The sequence below is a fragment of the Peromyscus eremicus genome, chromosome 1 (genome assembly GCF_949786415.1).
Source record: "Peromyscus eremicus chromosome 1, PerEre_H2_v1, whole genome shotgun sequence".
Taxonomy (NCBI): domain Eukaryota; kingdom Metazoa; phylum Chordata; class Mammalia; order Rodentia; family Cricetidae; genus Peromyscus; species Peromyscus eremicus.
Window position 1 is genome coordinate 146,411,806 of NC_081416.1, and position 19,298 is coordinate 146,431,103.

At 46.3% G+C, this 19,298-nt stretch overlaps 3 protein-coding genes across 3 annotated transcripts in view; all 3 read right to left on the reverse strand.

Annotated features, from left to right (window-relative positions):
* The window catches only part of LOC131919552 (STAM-binding protein-like), a 231,578-nt gene that overhangs the window by 186,406 nt on the left and 25,874 nt on the right, over positions 1 to 19,298 (reverse strand). The gene's annotated exons all lie outside the window — the stretch shown is intronic.
* On the reverse strand, positions 2,307 to 5,021 carry LOC131919611 (serum amyloid A-3 protein). Its single transcript, XM_059273946.1, has 3 exons — positions 4,895 to 5,021; positions 2,904 to 3,042; positions 2,307 to 2,553 (listed from the first exon to the last, which is right to left on the reverse strand). The coding sequence occupies exons 1-3, from the start codon at positions 4,983 to 4,985 to the stop codon at positions 2,415 to 2,417; spliced, it is 369 nt and encodes a 122-aa protein (XP_059129929.1). The 5' UTR covers positions 4,986 to 5,021; the 3' UTR covers positions 2,307 to 2,414.
* LOC131919601 (serum amyloid A-4 protein) lies at positions 14,510 to 16,932 on the reverse strand. The gene is made up of 3 exons (XM_059273920.1): positions 16,690 to 16,932; positions 15,576 to 15,714; positions 14,510 to 15,202 (listed from the first exon to the last, which is right to left on the reverse strand). The coding sequence occupies exons 1-3, from the start codon at positions 16,877 to 16,879 to the stop codon at positions 15,040 to 15,042; spliced, it is 492 nt and encodes a 163-aa protein (XP_059129903.1). The 5' UTR covers positions 16,880 to 16,932; the 3' UTR covers positions 14,510 to 15,039.

Sequence of the window (19,298 nt, forward strand, 5' to 3'; positions counted from 1 at the left end):
CACGTGGGGCAGAGAGTTAGATTCAAAGAGAAAAAGGCAGTCAGATATTTAAAAGGAAGTAAGCATTTATTTGGGTAGGATTTTTCGGTCTCCAGACGACTCCGGATGTCCGAGAAAACCTCTAAGAATTCAGATAGTGGGAAGGTATTCCTTCCTTCATATCTGATAATAGAGTTCTTACACTTGGCCAAGGTTTTAACTAAGAACTTCACAGAAAATAGTTCATTTAGAAAGAAAAAGATAGAGAAAAAGACAGGGTTTTTGTTTGTTTGTTTGTTTGTTGTTGTTGTTGTTGTTGTTGTTGTTTAATACAGCAATAGGAGAGCTGGGAGTTGCCATAGTTTTAAAACTGGCTCTGGCCGGCCTGTGAGGCTTACATTATTACTTAAATGAAGACTGCTGGAGCCAAGCTCCTAGCTACCTGCAGAGCAGTTTCAAAGTTTACAGCTCAAGTTAATCCTTTATTCTTACAGCGAGTTTTGGCAGGAAAAAAAATTGTTTGAAACATGGATTCTCATCTCAGAGAAAATAGCAAACCTTATTGACTCTAGTATACGTTCTCAGGAGGTCTTGTGGTGTAATCTCTATGTAAGATCACAAAGAAATAATGGCAGATTTCTCACTAGAAGGGAGGGATTACAATCTCAATCATTTATCACAGTCTGCCAGTAAAGTCATTCCATAGGGTCAGTGGCTTTTCCTTATCTAAGCCTGTAAACTGACTGGAACTGACTGAAATGCCTTTTGTGTTTTGCATGTGTCCTATAATTTTTATTAAAAGCTGTTTTTGTTTGGACTTGTTTTGGCCCATGGTGTAAGAAAGATTCTTGATAGGGAAAGGGTACTCAAATTACTCATCCTCAAGAGGCACGGGGTCCCTCCAGTCTGCAGCACCTTTGGTGAGATCCGTTGGTAGCTGGAGCTTCAGGGGTCACCTTAACAACTCCCCAGGGAAACTGCCTCATCTCTGTACAGCCTCCGCCAAGTGACACCTCTGGGGAGGGGGGGGCAGCCAAGATGCTACTAGACTCAGAACAGCATCCTTGGCAGCTCAAGGATGGTGTCTGCTCTCCTGGTGGGGCCACCATCCATGCCTTGAGTGTGCTGCAAAGTGGAGGCTTTTTGCTCCCTGCTTATCAATGCTGTGGAAGCCTCCTGCATCTGCACACAGGAGCTGCAGACCATGGCTGGTCAGGAAACCCTCTCCTCTGCTGTCTTCCAAAAGACTCTACTGGACAAGGTGAAACTGGACCCCTCTGCTGGGGCCTCTCTGTCTTCTTCCGCCTATGTTAAGGCCTACAGCCTGGCCTCAACAGACAAGAATTTATATGTATATTATTAATACAAACTAGTTTACACCTCAGCAAAGGAGTGGATAAAAGATTCAAGAACTCCTGGGACTAGGCCACCGAAGCAAGGAAGGGACCAACAGGAGACCAGAATTGGAGGAGGCAGCTAATGACAGAGGACACAGCTGCCCAGACAGAAAGGGACTTCCTGAGCCAGCGTGACCCAGGGAAGGCTATGGTTGGGTAAAGAAACAACATGGAATATCTGAGCCCCAGTTTCCAAGATTGGAGAATCTTCAGGGATTGTGTAAAGGGAGCAGCCCCAGGCTATACCTGGAGCCTGGAGCTGGTCACTGCTGGAGTCAGTCCATCATAGGTCAGCATACTTTTGCTTTTTGATAATTTCTTACAGGTTGTAGGGAGGGAGGTGCCAAAGATTTCTATCCCAGAGACATATGGCAGAATATGTTTTCTTCTCACCAGAATTAATTTTATAAAATAGGAGTGACTTGCCTTTTTGGAGGGTTAACATTATCTATAGAAACATCTAGATCTGAGGCTTTCTTTGTGAAGCATCAATCTCTTAAAACAATTACAGGATGGCTTTGATTTTATCTTCAGAATTTGTAAGTTATATTTTGCTAAGCAAGAATTTATTGATTTTTTTTAAGGAAGGACATGGGGTTGGAAGGAAGGGCCTCATGCATGCTAGGCAATCACTCTGTTATTAGGCTATATCCTCAGCCCAGAATGTATTGGTTTTTATCTAGTTTTTAACTTCATAACCAAAACAGTACACAGCTCTTTCTTGCTATCTGCCTGTGTTTGAGGGGACACATGATACATGTTTTGGTCCATGTATGGACATATAGAGTTATACTCCAATTCCTATCTTTTTATATCTTTCATTAAAAAACAAAACAGTGGTGTTTCTTGGTCATTCCCATGGCCCACAATCCTCAATATGACTACCCTGTGCTCTTTCAAATGACAGTGACAAGTTACATTTCACAAGTATTTATTCAATATTTTGGGGTGCTTAGGGATCCAGAGTTTAGGAACTAATTCAAGTCAGTAATTGCCTCTTTGGGGTCTGCATGGCTGGGAACAACATGAAGAGAAAACTCAGTATTTACTAGGCAGGCCAGCAGGTCGGAAGTGGTTAGGGTCTCTACCACTCCGACCCCATTCATTGGCAAACTGGTCAGCTCTTGAGTCCTCTGCTCCACGTCCTGTGAACCTCTGAATACCCTCTCTGGCATCACTGCAATCAAGACAGACAAGAAGACCCATAACCAAGCTGATGGCAATGGCCCCACCCTCTGGACTCCCTTCTTCAAGAGATGGTTGTAAGAGGAGCCTAAGAACACCAGGGAAGGAGAGGATGGTACTGATCCCACCTAAGTAAATACCTGCTCAGCCCAGGAAGTCACCCTCATGCTAGATGAGCAGCCCCAGGAGAGAGAGGGTGGGGTATCATGCATCATTGCCAACCACTCCCAGTACTATGCACAGAAAAGAGGACGGTTAATGGGCAGTGTGCACAGGATGCAGAGGAGAGACCCTCCTGACTGTCCAGAGCAGTCAAGCTCTGCTCACCGAGACCTCTGTTACCTGATCACTTTAGCAGCCCAGGCTCCTCCTGGTCCCCTTTGGGCAGCATCATAGTTCCCTCTAGCATGGAAGTATTTGTCTGAGTTTTTCCAGTTGGCCTCCTTCATGTCAGAGTAAGCCCGCCACATGTCTCTAGTCCCTGGAGAGTTAGGAGAATGATGAGGAAGATTGCATTTAGGCAAAAGAGAGAGTTAAAACTTCCGTCCAACTCATCCCAATGACTTCGGCCTTTCACAAGCCACAGAAATGTTGCTGGCTTGAAAAGAATAGTTCTTACTTCCCCATGCCTTGCAAAGAGAAGTACTTTTGGAGCGTGTTTTATTCTGAGGGATTCCTGTCTTTACTCTGTTGCTCTTGGTCTTTGGCTGCTCCAAAAGCATATAGAGGAAAGATGCTCTCTAGGGGATGTTTCATCATGTGATGATGAAGCTCTTTCTGAAATGGCCCAGAGAAATGTCTGTCCATGGTGTGAGACATGAGGCCTCTTCCCTTCCTCTGCTCCCCTCTCTTCTTCTTCCATTTCTTTCCTTTCTCTTATGTTCTCTTCCTTTAGAGACAGCATGCATCTCTATATAACCCTGGCCAGCCTGAAACTCACAATCCTTCTGCCTCAGCCTCCCAAGTGCTACAATCACCACTGCAGCCACAGCTCTCTCCTAGCACAGGCCATGGGAGAAACTGCTCTCCGGGCAGAGTGAGTGCAGTTCTGCTCTGACTCCACGGAATGTCCAGGATCTATTACAACCTGAGCTGTTCTCAGCTCTCCATCAGCGGAGACAACAGTGAGTTCTCTGATACAGACAGAAACAAGCTGGATGATCAGAGACTCTAGGTGGCAAAGGGCACACTAGGTTTGAAACATCTACATCCTCTCCAAGAACAGGGAAGAGTATTAGCCACCTTGGTGGTTATGCAGAAAACCTGAGAAAATGAACGTGGGATGTTCATGGAAGATGCTCAATTTATCATCTCATTTCTCTGCTTCTCAGGAAGGTACCACAAACAGCAAAAGGTGTAAACTAAGGGCAGCTGTGGTGAGCTGTGCACTGAAGGACAGATCCAGCTAACATTAAATGGGAAATATCTTCAAAAGTGACAAGTTAGGAGAAAAGGGAAAGCCCAATATCTAGGTTCATTAAATTTTTATTGTGCTGTGGCTGATGGGATGTATTTCCTTTGGTGACAGTTTCTTGTCCATGTCTAAGCCCCAGAAGACCTATATTCCAGGTAAGCAAGTCACAGTCTTCTGTGGGTGGCAGAGGATCTGGAACGTCCTTCACAGGCAGCTGCCTTCCCCAACACATGACCTGCTGCTTCTCAGGTCAACAGTGAGTGTGTGCTCATGAAGTCCTCTCTCTGTCCAAGGAGCTGTGTTGTGGATTATGAGGAGCTGGCCAACCTGGGCTAACCTCTTTTCTTCCAGAGGTTTTTGTTGTTGTCAGATAGCTTATTATGCTTTTTGTGCCTCGGTTTCCTTAAAAGATAGATGTGGCACTACACCACAAGATTAATTTAAAATCTAATTCATTTCCACGCATATTGAACAATGCCTTTTCATTGTGTGAAAAGTTCAATTAGCCTTGGCTGCTGTCACTGTGGACTGGGGACTGCAGTGGTTCTCCTGTGCCTGGCCTAGAACACTACCCTTGGGATGTACTTCAATTTACAGTCACCAGACATAGATGTGAACTGCCACAAGGGGGCAGCAGATCCCCTCTTCTGTTGGCGAATCTGCAACTTTCAAATACAGATTGTTCCTGCACTCCTGTGGGAAAGCTGCTGTACAAACATTACGTGATCTCAGGCTTGGGATCCTCACAGAAAAAGGTAAACATTGACCAGAAGAATTCAGAACTACATGGGAAGAGCAACGCAGCTTGTCTATCCATGGAGACTTCACAAGCACGTTATCCCTTAACGTGGTGGTCCCTGCTCTGGTAAATACTTGGAACCCACAAATACAACCGCCTGTCCCCATCCTTTGCCCTTACCTTGACCAGCCTCTTTCATGAACTGGAACCATCTTTGGCTGTCAACTCCCAGCACCAAGAAGCAAAAAATGATGGCAATGGATGACTTCATCCTGCTGTAGGGCCGGGAAAACACTAGGATGAATATGCCATTTCTTGGGGCGGCAGATGCTTCCGTAATGTTGAGCTGTCCTTTCATGCCAGTAACCAATCCCTCTGGATTTTATACATAAACCCACACACGTGTAGAGGTGGATGATATAAGTGGATTCCAGGGAGCTATCTAGCTCCCCATTTCCAGGTTTCATTAGACTCCTACTGACTGAGAGTTTGCAAATGGACCATTAGCATAAAGCACATTGCATTCCAATCTTGCCAGCCAAAACCCAACTGTATAGGAAGTTTCCAGAGAGGCGTGTAGGGGCTTTATAGCCATCATAGACCTCTGCAGTCTATCTGTAGAGGGCTGACTCCACCCTCCCCTGAATTCACACAGAAGCATACAACAAATCTCCATGATAAAAATATCGCCTCCAGTGAATTCTAATCCATCCGGTAGATTCAGGAGAGACAGAGCAGGAAAACACAACAAGTGAATGCTGGCAGGGAAAAGAATCTGCAAAGAGCAAATGTCGGAAAGTTCTGACAACTCACCCTGGGCTGTCGGTTCCTGCTGAGACTCCTGGTGAGTGGTTTGTGTCACTTGTTGAGGAGATGTGGCTGGGGTTATCTATATATACTGTCACTCAGTTAGTGGAGCAATCCCCTGTTTCATCTTGCATAATCCCACTTGGCCGTAATTTATCTTTCAGAACATAAAGATTTCTCTTCACACACAGATCTGTTTTTCCCAGATTGCACAATCTGGCCATTTTCAGGAATGTGGCAAGTTGGGCTTTCAGAGTCTTCCCCATCCTAACTGGGAATAATCACAATGAGTACTTTCCATCCAATCATGTAGTGCCAATTTCTAAGAGAGGGAAATTAATATTGGAAAAAGAAATCTGAATATGTAATGAATCATGGAGGTGCATGGCAACTCCAAAGGCTGAGCTAAAATCTTTTCAAAGCATAGTTCAGAATTAGGCTGGGCCTAGGAAACAGGAGAAAGGAAGGCAGAAACTGACATTTAGCATCCACATGGGTAAACTCAACACTGGAAAAGACTTTTCCAGACTCAAGTGTATTTATTCATGAACAGTTGGTATGGAAGATAAGAGAACAGATTAAATTCAGATATTGTGATAAACCAGGAACACGAAACAGTTGTACAGGAATTTGCTTCAAAGTTGTGAAGAAATAACCCACCATAAGCATGCATGAGAAAGGCCCACTGGCTGTGAAATTATGCTAACAGTGGGTTCAGTCAGAAAGTAGCAGAGCACAACAGAGGAATGCTGGGAGGTAGTACCAGGAAACAGCTTTTGGAGCTAGAAAAGCAACACTAGGTTTTGCTACATGCATTTGTCTTGTAAAGAAAATCCATTCAGGCAATCAGGGAACTACAATTCATTTTGTGTCCCCACCCCTTTATTCAACAGAAAAAATTAAATACGCTGACTTCCCTGGAGAAGGAAGGGATATAGATAGCTACAAGATGGTGGATATCACATTTGTTCCTCTGTTCTAAGGGACCCGGGGCTGGAAGCCTGAGGACAGCAGTAAGGCAAAAAGACCCACCCAGAAAGAAATAGCTTGGGTTTTTTGCCTGAAATTGTTTGTTACTAGAAGAGGAATGTTAATATTTCAATGGAGAAACAAGTTGATGTAGACAAACCGTGTAAACTGGAAGATGGTGACTAATAGCCAGGAAGAAGGAATAACAGCCGAAGAGAATGGAAGTGAAGAGCTTTTTGTTGGACTACAAACCAGGGGGCGGTATGGTGGTGGAGGATGTGGGTAAAAGTGGTGCAGGATGAAGCAGGTCAGGCCAGGGTGGGCACCATGTTTGAGAATCGTCCTAGATTAGAGCTGTTGGGAATGAAGCCTCTTTCTAAGTTTGTCCTTTGTTTTAGTTGTTTTGGGCACTATGACATGAGAGCTGTAATGGGAAAAGCTGTCAAATGATGTCTCTTTAGTCTCTTGGTCCTTAGCCAAGGCACTGCCAAGCCACATTTGGCTACTCCTTACACGACTTCCATCCCTTGGGAAAGGGATTCTTTAGTGCCTGGGGTCTGGCTGGCTTGGCTCACATTGTTCTAACAGTAGGCAGTGAGCAGCAGCTACAACCTCCCACACACCCTGGTTGTGGACCTGCTTGGGGAGGTGCTTCACAGAAGACTGCACATAAAAGCAGCCCGTCTTCTGTCATGACTTCCTTGGGATAGACATTTGTTGCCAGTGATTATGTACTGACCTCCTCAGCCATTCTCCATTCAAAATTCACTTCCCACATGTCCACTCTTTCAATCCACCCTTCTCCTCCTCTTTTACTTTGGTTTTACTTTATGTGTATTTTGCCTGGATGTATGTGCATGCACCACATACATGCCTGGTGCCTGTGAAGGTCAGAAGAGCATGTCAGTTCCCCTGGAACTGGTGTTAGAGATGGTTGTGAGCCAATATGTGAGAGCTGGGAATGAACCCAGATTCAATTAACTGCTGAACCATCTCTCCAGTCCCTGCCCTCTTCTTTGATAGAAATATTAGAAGGCAAGAGAATTCTTTCCTAGACATGAAGAAGAGCTTTTCATATGAACTTTTTCTTTATTAATAATAATTTAACTAATTCTTTGAGGATTTTATTCAATGTACTTTGATCGTATTCACTCCTGATCTCCAACTCCACTCTCACCTCCCTACCCACCCAACTTAAAGCTTTCTTCTTTTTTTCCCTTCATCAAGTCCAGTTTGTATGAGCCAACTAGTCTTGGCAATGGGGTCTGCCCTAGAGGTTGGTCAACAAGGGTCATACCATTAAAGAAAGTTGACTCTTCCTCTCCTACCAGCTATCCAATGCCAATAACTTCTCAGCAAAAAGTGGGATTTTGTGTCCACCTCACCCCCTCCATGCTAGATTTTTGTCTGCTTTGAGCTTGCACAGGTCTTGTTCATGCTGTCACAATCCCTGTGAGTTCACCTGTGTCTGGAAAACACTCTGTCCTTAAAGTCATCTACCACCTCTACCTATTACATTCTTTCTGCCCCTATTCCAAGAAGAGCCCTGAGCCTGGGGAATGGGGTGTGATAGGTGTGTCCAGGGATGTTTTTCTTTATTGTTCATTTTATTATCACACAAAGTTGCCCCTTGTTCATTCCTAATGTATCTCCATGGAATGGGATCTCGCGAGAAGACCACTGTCTGTTTTGTCTCGCTATCATCCAGACATTTCTCTTGGTTCCTTAAGCAGGTGATGAATAAATATAAAAATGCACTCATCTGTGCATTCTGCAAGCTTATTTACTTAAACTGGAAGAGGATTTTAGAGGACTCTAAATGTTTGAGAGAAGTATGCCAGTTTGGATGGTTCTGAGTCTAGCCCACATTGAATAAACACAGATTGATCCACAGTGCATTGCATCTCTCCAGCACATGCAGGAACAACCCACATCAGACCCAACACTAACTTACTGTAAATGGACCCAACCTGCATTTCCCGTAGATTACTCCGTAGCATTGGACTATTGCCTGCAAGTTTGCAAGGACTCCCCCAACAAGGAACTTGGGTCTAAATACATGTTCTCGGAGTGTGAGCCTGGATTTTCTTTCCCATAACCAGAAATTTCAAAATGTAGACCTGGAAAAGTCGAGAATTGCACAATGCCTTCTTTGGCAGCTGAGTTTGAAATTTTGCTGATGAACCCCTTTCTCCTGTTGCCTGCACCTGAGAGGATGAAGAGGCTCTGATTGTTCCACACCCTGGAGAATTCGTGCAAGAAGCTGAGCCCGACCTCAGAGCCCCCAAAGTCTGGGAGGAGGCAGAGCGCAAGCTCTCAGTCCCAACCTCTCCTTCACCTCTCACTTCTGCTCTTGTGCATGTGGAGAGAACTCAGGGAGTGGACAGGACAGCTAACCCACATTGCTTGAGGGGGGCCTTAGAGCTGACCTACCATTAGAGTTGAACCGGGACTGCAGGGACTTTGCGTAGCCAACAGGACTAGAGTTGCTCTTCTGTGAGGAAAAAAAGTAGTTGCAGAGTTAGATCTCTTCATGTGGGTTCAGGTGCCCAGAAGAAAAGGACAAGTCTCCTGAGTCCTCAGCAGGTTTCATAGCAGGTGATACAGCCTGCCAGCTGACCCCACACCCTGCCTGGCAGATAGGAGTGTGGTGAGGGGGTCCTAGGGGAAACCCCTGAACACCCTGGTGCTTGCTCCTCATCTTGGTATTTTGGAAGGATGGAATGGCCCATATCATCAGAGTTTGAAGGGTATTGGTGTGCCAGACAGATAGGGTGATGTTCTATTCCTCTCTGCCACTTGGTCACTTGGGTTGGAAACTTTGGCTAGGTGAAGGTAGGCAAACCCTTCCTCAGGGAGCAGTGGGTGCAGCTGCTCCTCTTTCTGGTAATAACCTCCACTGCAGAGGGGGCTCATGAGGAGGTGAAATTCCTCTCAGGAGCAGCCATGCACACCATTTCTGCAGAGACCCCCAGGTCAACAGAGAATGTTAGCGTGATTAGGAGTACTTCAGACTCTCCGGAGGCCCTGGTGATACTCCCTCCCTACAGCATTCCCCTCCCCTAAGTCCTGAGGGTGGGAGCCAAGGTGGAAAGACACCTCCAAGTCACTTGCATGGGAAGACCCTCTGGTCTTCACTCCTCCAAGTGTCCCAACAGCCAACTAGCCTGTAATGTGGTAGGTCACCTTAAAGCAGACCTGTCACTGCAGTTGAAACAGGACTGCAGGGACTTCCAATGGCCAACAGTGACTCAGTGCTAAGGACAGAGAGGAGAATTTTACCTTCACAGTCAAACCAGGGTTGGGAAAACAAAGGCACTTTGTGGTGAAGCCTCCTAAACCAGCACTCTAAACTGGCTGTGTTTAGGCAGCATGTGTCAGTTTTCCGACTATGTTCCTTTGCACTTGGGACATCTGTACCACATCCTCTTCCCCCAGGGCTCACAAACCACTGCAGAAGAGGAGAGAGAAGGACTGCAAGAGGCAGACATGACTACAGGGAAGTTGTTTTCCAGACACAGCCCCTGCTCACACGTGTAGACTCATAGCACAGCAATCATGACAGTGCACAGCATCTGCACAAGCTCAGGCCAGACCGCATCCCAGCATGGAGAAGGGAGATGGGCACAAAGTCCCGGCCCTAGCCAAGGAACTATTGACAATTGATAGCTGCTGGGAGAGGGAGAGTGGGTTTTCTTTAAGGGTTCAGGCCTAGCAAGTTAGCCATGCTGTGGTGAAAGGCCACACACCCAAGGGTATATGAGCAGAAAAATTAGATTGGTAGATTAAAAAATCTACGAGAACACAAAGGTGGGTGGGTAGAGAAGGCAGAGTAGACCTGGGAGGAGTGGGGAGAGAACTATCATGTCTTCTATTGCTGTAATAAACGCCGTGACTGGGGTGGCTGGAATGAAAATGGTCCCATAGGATCAAACATTGGAATGCTTGGTCCACAATTGCTAGAACTGTTTGGGGAGTGTTAGGAGATGTGGCTTCGTTGAAAGAGGTGTGTCACTAAGGTTGGGCTTTGAGATTTCAAAAGCCCACACACCACTGCCAGTGAATGCTCTCTCTCTCTCTCTCTGTCTCTCTGTCTTTCTCTCTGTCTCTCTCTGTGTCTCTCTGTCTCTGTCTCTATCTCTCTCTCCCTCTCTCTCTCCCTCCCTCTCTGTCTCTCTCTCTCTCTCTCTGTCTCTCTCTCTCTCTCTCTCTCTCTCTCTCTCTCTCTGCCTCTCGTGGTTGTTATCTTAATATGTAAGCTCTCAGCTACTGCTCCAGCACCATGCCTGTCAGCCTGCTGCCATGCTCCTGCCATGGTGGACTCACCCTCTGAACTGTAAACCAGCCCCCAATTAAATGCTTTCTTCTCTAAGTTGTCTTGATCACGATGTTTTGTCACAACAATAGAAAAGTTACTAAGGCAATGACCAAAAGTAACTTGTGGTGGAAAGAGTTTACATGGCTTGTGGGTCACATACAGTCCATCATCAGGGGAAACCAAGGTAGGAACTCAAGGCAGTAACCTGGAATCAGAGACCATGGAGGGATGCTGCTTACCCTCTTTTTCTCCATGGCTTGCTCAGCCCCATTCTCTTTGGTTTGTTTGTTTGTTTGTTTGTCTTTTGTTTTTGTTTTTTGAGACTGGGCTTCTCTGTGTAGACCTGGCTGTCCTGGAACTCACTCTGTAGACCACATTGGCCTTGAACTCAGAGATCTGCCTGCCTCTGCCTCCAGAGTGCTGGGATTAAGTGTATGCAGCACCACTGCCCTGCCCTGCCCCATTTTCTTATACAACCCAGTACCAACTGCCAAAGGGCAGCACTGTCCCAGTGGCCTAGGACCTCCCACACCAATCACTTATCAGGAAAATGCCCAACAAGGCAGGGCAAGATGACCCACACCTTTAGTTCCAGCATTCCGGAGAATATTTGTGAGTTTGGGGACAACTTAGTCTACATAGCCAGTCCCATGCCAACCAGGGCTACATAGTGAGAACCTGCTTTGAGAGAGAGAGAGAGAGAGAGAGAGAGAGAGAGAGAGAGAGAGAGAGAGAGAGAGAGAGATTTCTCGATCGAGGCTTCTCTTCCCTGGTACCTCTAGCTTGTGTCTAGTTGACAAAAGGCTAACCAGGAGGAGGGTGAAAGTAATAAAGTACTTTATTGGATATTCTCAAAGAAATAATAAAAAGGGAGGGAAAAAGAGAACTAAGTTCCAATCTGCTCATCTAACTTTGCCAGGCATGCTTTTACACACACGCATGAACGAGCGTGCGCGCGTGTGCACACACACACACACACACACACACACACACACACACACACACACACACCTTGCTCTCCCAGTGCCTGTAGCATCTAGGACTTTTTCAGACATGGACTTTGAGATCGGGGAGAGGGGATTTGGATGGCACCCCTCGGGTCACTGTTTCACTCTTTCAGCAACACTTGGCTGCTGTTAGCTAGGCCGAGCACTATGATTGGGAAATCTGCCCCAACCTGAGGTGCCTCCCCTTCACTTCCCCGGAGGCTCTCTGCCCTTCTTCCCTCTGCATTCTGCTCTAGGCGGCTGGCCTGCACGGATGCCCTGACTCTGTTCTGTGTCCCTTCCAGTTTAGTTTGGCCAGTGGGGAGCCCTGGCAGGAGCTGGGGGGAGGGAAGAGAGCAAGATTTAATGATTTGTTCACATAGCTCCTTCAAAGAGGGGTCACCAAACCCCAGCTTATCCCTCATCCAAAGGTCCTAACTCACGTCATTAATGCCTTTCTGCAAAAATTTCTGCCTTTACCTGTGTGCATTTCCCTTCCCTCTTCCCTGTCCTCCACATTGCGTACAGGGACCACCTGTCTTTAGGGTCTTGATGAGATACTGCCAACCCACCCACAGTAATTTCTGCTTCAGTGAATGGGCTGCCCGGCCTCATTTCTCTACACTGTCGGCACCTTGTCACCCCTTGGGGAACACTGCTGTTGCCACCTTGTCTGACTGGGTTCTTTTCTGACAGAATCCCGATGGAGACAAAACCTCTGTGATGTGGATGTCTCCCCTACAAGTCTACACATTAGAAATTTCATCCCCGGGTTCAGCCGGCAGTGGGTTTTGGAGGTTTAGAGGTAAGTAGGAATCAGAAAAGGTCATAAAGATGGGACCCCATGATGGCTTTAATGTCTTTGTGAGAAGAGGAAGGGACCTGAGCTACCAGACCTGATCTGTCTCTCAGTGTGGTGTTCTCAGAGGGGATGAGATACAAGACCCTCACCAGGGATCAGATTCCATCCTTGGACTTCCCAGCCGGTAGCATCATGAGCTAAATACACTTCTACATTTTATAAAGTTCCTGGGGATAATATTATATACAGCAACAGAAACATACTAAGCTTTATTTACTTAAACTAGATTAATTTCATTCTTTATTTTTATGTGTGCCCATCTGAGATCATGCCATGGTGTCAATCACATTTAGGGAGGACCTTTCCCTCTTCTCTGGAAACTTCCTTAGAGACACACTTAAAATTGTGCCTCACTAATGCCAGAAACAGGTTCATTTTCTTCTTTGTTATTATTTTATTTTTAATTACATGGATGTGGGAGCACACATGAATGCAGCTTCCCACTGAGGTCAGAGAGGAAGCCAGATCCTCTGGAGCTGAAATCACAGGTGTTCTGAGCCTCCCAATGTGGTGCTGGGAACCAAACACAGGTCTTGAGGAAGAGCAGCACACTACATTCTTAAGCACTGAGCCATCTCTTCAGGCTCCAACATTTTTTATTGGTGGCCAGTGTATGTGTGGCACACACCACCACACAGCTGTGGAGATCCGAGGGTATCTAGTGGGGTCAGTTCTCCTCTTCCACCTGTACATGGCCTCTGGGGATCGAACTCAGGCTGTGAGACTTGTGTGCCAGGAATCTTCACCTGCTCATCCATCCAACCTGCTCCTCTTCTCTCTTTCTCTTCTTCTTTTTAAAGTAATATTTTTATGAAATCTTTGAGAATTTCACAGAATTTATTTGATCATATTCACTCCCCAGCTTCTCCCAGATCCACCTCCCACCTCCCTGTGCACCCATCTCCACGCTCTCTCTCTTTTTAAAGTCAGCAAGATCCATTTGTGTCCTCCAAATCTGGGATGTGTGTTCTTCCACCTACCATGGTTCACACCCTCAGAGAAAGCTGACTGCCCCCTCCCCCTTGAAAGCTACCCCCACCTGTTGTGCCTTCCTGATCCCTCCCCTCTGTGAGAATTCTAACTGAAACACAAATTCAGAGATAACATCCACAAAAGAGATAAAGCATGTGATGTTTGCCTTTCTGAGCCAGGTTAGCCCCCTTGGGATGATTATTTATAGCTACATCCATTTACCTGTAATGTTTTTGTTTTTGAAGCATTGTCTGTATTATCAAAGGCTAATCTACAACTCCCTATGTATCCAAGGATGACTTTGAACTTCTGATCCTCTTGCCTGCACCTTGTAAGAGACACTAAATCCAATTTATGCAGTGCTGGGAATAGAACCCAGGGTTTCATACATATTGGTAAACTACCAACTGATCTATACCCCCAGTACCTTAGAAATTACAATGCTATTATTTTAATGTGAGGGGTATGTATCCATATCTGTGCATGTGCATGTGCATGCGTGTGCGTGTGCGTGTGCGTGTGCGTGTGTGTGTGTGTGTGTGTGTGTGTGTTTTATTGTGACACAGGGTCTCATTTATCCCAGGCTAGCCTCAACTCACTATATAGCCAGCACTGGTCTTGAACCTGGTCTGACAGCCCCTACTTCCCCCGTGCTAGGAATATAAATGTGCTCCATCACCAGGTTTACACAGTTCAAAGGATCCCTTAAGGGTTCATGAATGCTAAGCAAACACTCTGTCAACTGAGCTATATCCCTGGTCCCCAGTGCAGTGTCTAGGTTAGGATTCCTAAGGTTAAGATAAGGCTTTCTCAGAGTGATGTTCTTCTCTCTATGAAAAGGGGTCATAATGAATAAGCCTTGAGTCAGACCCTGACATGATTGATAAACAAAGTGACATCACTACACAGAAAAGCCTGCTAACAACAATAGCACAACATCGAGGCCCTGGTATGACCAGAAGATGTTGGGAATAGGGAAACACATCTGATCTATATCAAGGAGGAGTTTATGGACAGCTGACCAGGGCACCTCTCAGAGTAAATTTCACTTGTGGAGGCGGCTGACATGGCTGACAACACTCTACTACCTCAGGCCTGCTTGTCAGGGGAAGCTGGTGTGGCTAAAGGCTAGAGCAGATTTGGTGGGGTGGGGTGAGGGGCCTGCATGGTTTCAGGCTACTTCCTGGTGGTCACAGCTCCTCCTCTACTTACCTTCTGTGTGATACATAGCAATTCTTCCCAGAAAGTTATTTCTGACAGTTCCACATTTCCATCAACAAATTCCATCCACAAGTATTTGGTGGGCATCTCTAGCTTCTCTGTGATTCCTGTGGACACCAGTGACATCCTGTCAAGGGGAGAGGGATGAGGCTCACAGCCTAGTCTCCTCAGTGCAGCCTGTGCAGCAGGCTCAGAACTTCTCAGGCAGGCCCTGGGGTCTGAAGTGATTAGGGTTTTTGCCACTTCGACCCCATTCCTCGGCTTTCCGGGTAGATTCCAGGCTTTCCAATCCATGGTCCTTCATTCCAAAATAATATCGGTTTAGGAGACCCTGAAAGTATTTCCTGCTGGTGCTGAAATCGAAGGAAGGGAGACAAGAGATGAATCCCAGAGTGAGATAGCCCCACCTCCAAGCTTTCTCCTCCCCTCCTACCAGAAAATGACCCAGAAAATACTGGAGGAGTAAAAACTTAGGCACAGGGAAGAGGAAGTATCAACCTCTTGGGCAAGGACCTCAGCCTGCTTGTCCTTTCCACACCCTGTGACAAGATGCATTTGAGAGCCCTTCTTGGGTTTCACTTTTTCTTTGTGTGTGGATCCATCCCCACTCTCCATCCTTTCCCTCCCTTTCTTCCTCTCCAGACCACCCAGATCCTGTAAGCACAGAGAGTAGGAGAGGCCACAGTAAGGAACAGTGAGAGAGGCGTGACGTGGCAGGACCATCACCTGATTATTTTAGCAGCCCAGACGCCCCCAGCTCCTCTTTGTTGGGCCTCAAAGTTTCCCCGAGCATAGAAATATCTGTCTGAATTTTGGTAATTGGCTTCTAGATTGTCCCGATGGGCTCTCCACAAGTCCCAAGTCCCTACAAAGGAAGGAAACAAAGGTGAACCTGGGGTCATTGCAGAGGTAGAGGAATGCAAGCCCGTGGCTTTTCACATTTCCACCCTTGACAGCAGAATCCTTTGAAATGGTCCATGTAGGTGAGTGTATGTCCCCAGGGAGGGCTTCCCTGGTGACTATAAGGAGGGCACTTCTCCAAGGATTAGATTGGGGGGGACTGATTGACAGTTTCTGTGTCCTGGGCCATGACTTATATGGAGCTGTGTGTGCTCTGCACAAAGAAAAGAGGGAGCTGTCAAGTAGGAGCACAAACAAGGGACAATGACATCCCAGATGAAGATGTGGGGACAGTTTGTGCAGTGAGAAGAGAAGGATAAAGCACTTTAACTACGGCCACTAGGAAAACACGACTTTACTCACCCCGGTGACAAAATCCCTCATAAGCAACACAGGGAAGAGGCTGTATTTTGGCTTCATTTTGAGGGAAACACATGGTGCTGGGGTGACCAGTGCAGACTACAAGTAGACTGTGGTATCGAAATACGTGACATGGCAATGCTGAATTTCCATGAATTCTGCATGCTTGCTCTTGGCTGTTTGTCTAGAATAGGATGGGAATTTTGTAGAAAGTACTATCTGTAGTCATGTGCATATTTGCTAAGTTCATGTGCCTCTGGAGACACACTGAGTGTCCACTAACACTCTGAGACTGGGGAATTTGCTGTCTGTGAATTCTCTCTGTGGAGCACACTCTCTGGAAATCCTGATCCCTCCAGATCAGCATCAGCAATACAGGCTGGACCTTGTCAACTGTGTCTGAAGATCCTCAGAGGGTGCCAAGTGACCAGTGTAGAAAGGGGAAGCCACAGAAAGCCACACCCCTGCCCTGACTCATTTGTAGTTTTTAAAGGTGTGTCTGCACCCTACAGGTATGTGGCCTCTGCTCAGAGGGCATCTCTGGCACTGTTAAATGTGCCCATCATCTCCAAATTCTTACCTTGTATGGCTTCCTTGAAGAACGAATACCAGCCATCACCACTGACTCCCACAAATAAAGAGCAAAAGACAAGGATTGTGGCAAGCCTCATGGTGCTGCAGGACCAGAAAGAGCAGTCAAAACAGACCCACAGGTGGGGCATGGGGCACACACCTTTAATCCCAAAACTCCAAGACAGAGACAGGTGCATCTCTGATTCTGAGGCCAACCTGGTCTACTAGGCAAATTCTAGACCAGCCAAGGCTACATAGATGAACCTTGTCTCAAACAAAAAAAAAAAAAAAAAAAAAACCACAGACCCACAGTCTGACTAGTACAGACAATCTAACCTGCATTCCTTCTTCATCTCCGAATCTCTGCTGCAAGGACAAGAATAACGGGCTTTAGGACTCTGCCAGATCACTGCATAACCAAGAGTTCCAGGGAATTGCTGGCTTGCAGCCCATTTGTACCTAGTGAAGCCGACTAAAGCTGATGAACTAGCCTTTCCTGAGTCCCTCTTCCACTTAGCTCAGACCCCAAAGATACAGAAATGCTGGAACTGGAAGTCAAGCAATAGTCCACATTCCCAGCTTGTCTTCAGCCATGGCTTCCATCCCCAGCACCACCACACAAAGCTAGCCCAGCAGCATAAGCTTGTATTCCCAGCACTCGGGAGGTGGAGGCAGAAGGATCAGAAGTTTCAGATCCATGGCTACAAAGCTGGTTCCAGGCCAGCGTGGGTGAGACATGAGTCCCTATCTTTAGAGAACAAACTATCAGAGTTTGTAATCAGAATGTAATTGTTCCCCCACTAGAACTTACCAACCATATATGAAATGGATCTCAGGAGTACAGCAAGAGCAGCACTCCCTGGAAAAGAGTGCCAGCTCTGTCCCTTTCTCTAGCTGAGGTCCCAGAGGAGGTAGGGCTGCCAGGACCTTGCTGCCATGGAGCAGCTGCTCTCTCTCTACTTAACACTGATGAGAAGAGAGCTGTTAAATCCAACAAGCTTTGTCAGAATCCGTCTTGCTCAATCCTTCCTGGTAAATAAACAGTTACAGGTTGGGGCTATAGTTCAGCAGTAGAGTGTTTGTCTAGCATGTGTGAGACCCTGAGTTCAATGTCCTTCACCAGAAAGAAAGAAAGAAAGAAAGAAAGAAAGAAAGAAAGAAAGAAAGAAAGAAAGAAAGAAAGAAAGAAAGAAAGAAAGAAAGAAAGAGACAGAGAGACAGAGAGAGAGACAGAAAGAAAGAAAGGAAGGAAGGAAGGAAGGAAGGAAGGAAGGAAGGAAGGAAGGAAGGAAGAAAGGAAGGAAGGAAGGAAGAAAGAAAGAAAGAGAGAGCATATGGACAAGTGTTTCCTTGTCCATAATAGTTTTGTTCCAAATTACGTAAAATGCTTGTATTTTGGCAAGTTTTCTTACCTCACTGCCCTAACTTCCCTGGATGATACATTGCAAGCTGTAAGCTGAAATGAACCCTTTCTTCCCAAACTTGTTTTTGGTCATAACGTTTTGTCATACCAGTAGAAACCCTAATAGGACATGGACACAGTTCCAAAAGGCCAGACTCCTAAAGGCCAAGGTCTTGTTCACAGTAGTTCCGTACAAGGAATCCCTGTTCCTTGAAACAATGCCCACCCAGCCTTCTAAAACACCCTGATGAAGAGAGACTCAGAGGAGGAAAGGGTTTATTTGTCTCACAGTTGTAGGTGACACTTCATGATTGCAGGGGAGTCACAGCAGTAGGAGTGTGAGACAGCTGGTCACACCACATCTGGTCAAGGGCAGAGAGAATGAGTGCAGCCATGCTGTCTGCTTGTCTCTGCTCTCCGTTAGCTTTCTTCACTCTTACACAGTTGGGGCCAGCACATGAAAGGGAACATCTCATTTTCTGGGTGGGTCTTCCCACCTCAGTCAACAATCAAGAAAACCACCCCCCCAGACAAGCCCACAAGCCAATCTGGTCTAGGTAATTCTTCAGTTCAGACTTCCAGCTCAGGTAATTCTAGGTTATGAAAACTTGACATTTCAAACTTACCAGCCCACCCAGCACACAGTAAGTCTGTATAAATATTTGCCAACAGAACACATGGAAGGACCTAACCGAGGGTTCTAAATATTTCCTCATTCAATGTATGGTTAAAATGACAAGTAGCAGCCAAGAAATGGTGCTAACCCAACATTTAGGAGGCTGAGATGGGAGGTACATGAGTTCTGAGATAGCCTTGGCTACAAAATGAGAACCTGTCTTAAAACAAATAAAAGGCAAAAAGCAGGCAGGTATTAAGGTGGTACATGCCTTTTAATTCCAGCACTCAGGAGGCAGAGGCAGGTGCATCACTGATCCAAGGCCAGCCTGGTCTATAGAGTGAATAAGTAACAGGTTAACCAGGGCTACACTAGAAACTTGTAAAGCGAAAAGGGCAAGTATCTCCACTTCTCTAAATGGTGAGGCACATGTATTGAAGCCATGAAATAAGGCTGGAAATAATCTCTCTCTCTCTCTCTCTCTCTCTCTCTCTCTCTCTCTCTCTCTCTCCCTCCCTCCCTCTCTCCCTCCCTCCCTCCTCCTCCTCCTCCCTCCTCCCCCTTGTCTCTGCTGGAGTTCTAGGTAGCTGATGGGCTC

Excerpts from the sequence above, each read along its gene's own strand:
- LOC131919611 (XM_059273946.1), bottom strand. The coding sequence starts at position 4,985 with ATGAAGTCATCCATTGCCATCATTTTTTGCTTCTTGGTGCTGGGAGTT. Across the intron at positions 3,043-4,894 it reads CATGAAAGAGGCTGGTCAAG|GGACTAGAGACATGTGGCGG; the intron begins GTAAGGGCAAAG and ends CTAACTCTCCAG. Across the intron at positions 2,554-2,903 it reads TGGGCTGCTAAAGTGATCAG|TGATGCCAGAGAGGGTATTC; the intron begins GTAACAGAGGTC and ends TCTTGATTGCAG.
- LOC131919601 (XM_059273920.1), bottom strand. The coding sequence starts at position 16,879 with ATGCACCTGTCTCTGTCTTGGAGTTTTGGGATTAAAGGTGTGTGCCCC. Across the intron at positions 15,715-16,689 it reads CTTCAAGGAAGCCATACAAG|GGACTTGGGACTTGTGGAGA; the intron begins GTAAGAATTTGG and ends CTTCCTTTGTAG. Across the intron at positions 15,203-15,575 it reads TGGGCTGCTAAAATAATCAG|CACCAGCAGGAAATACTTTC; the intron begins GTGATGGTCCTG and ends CTTCGATTTCAG.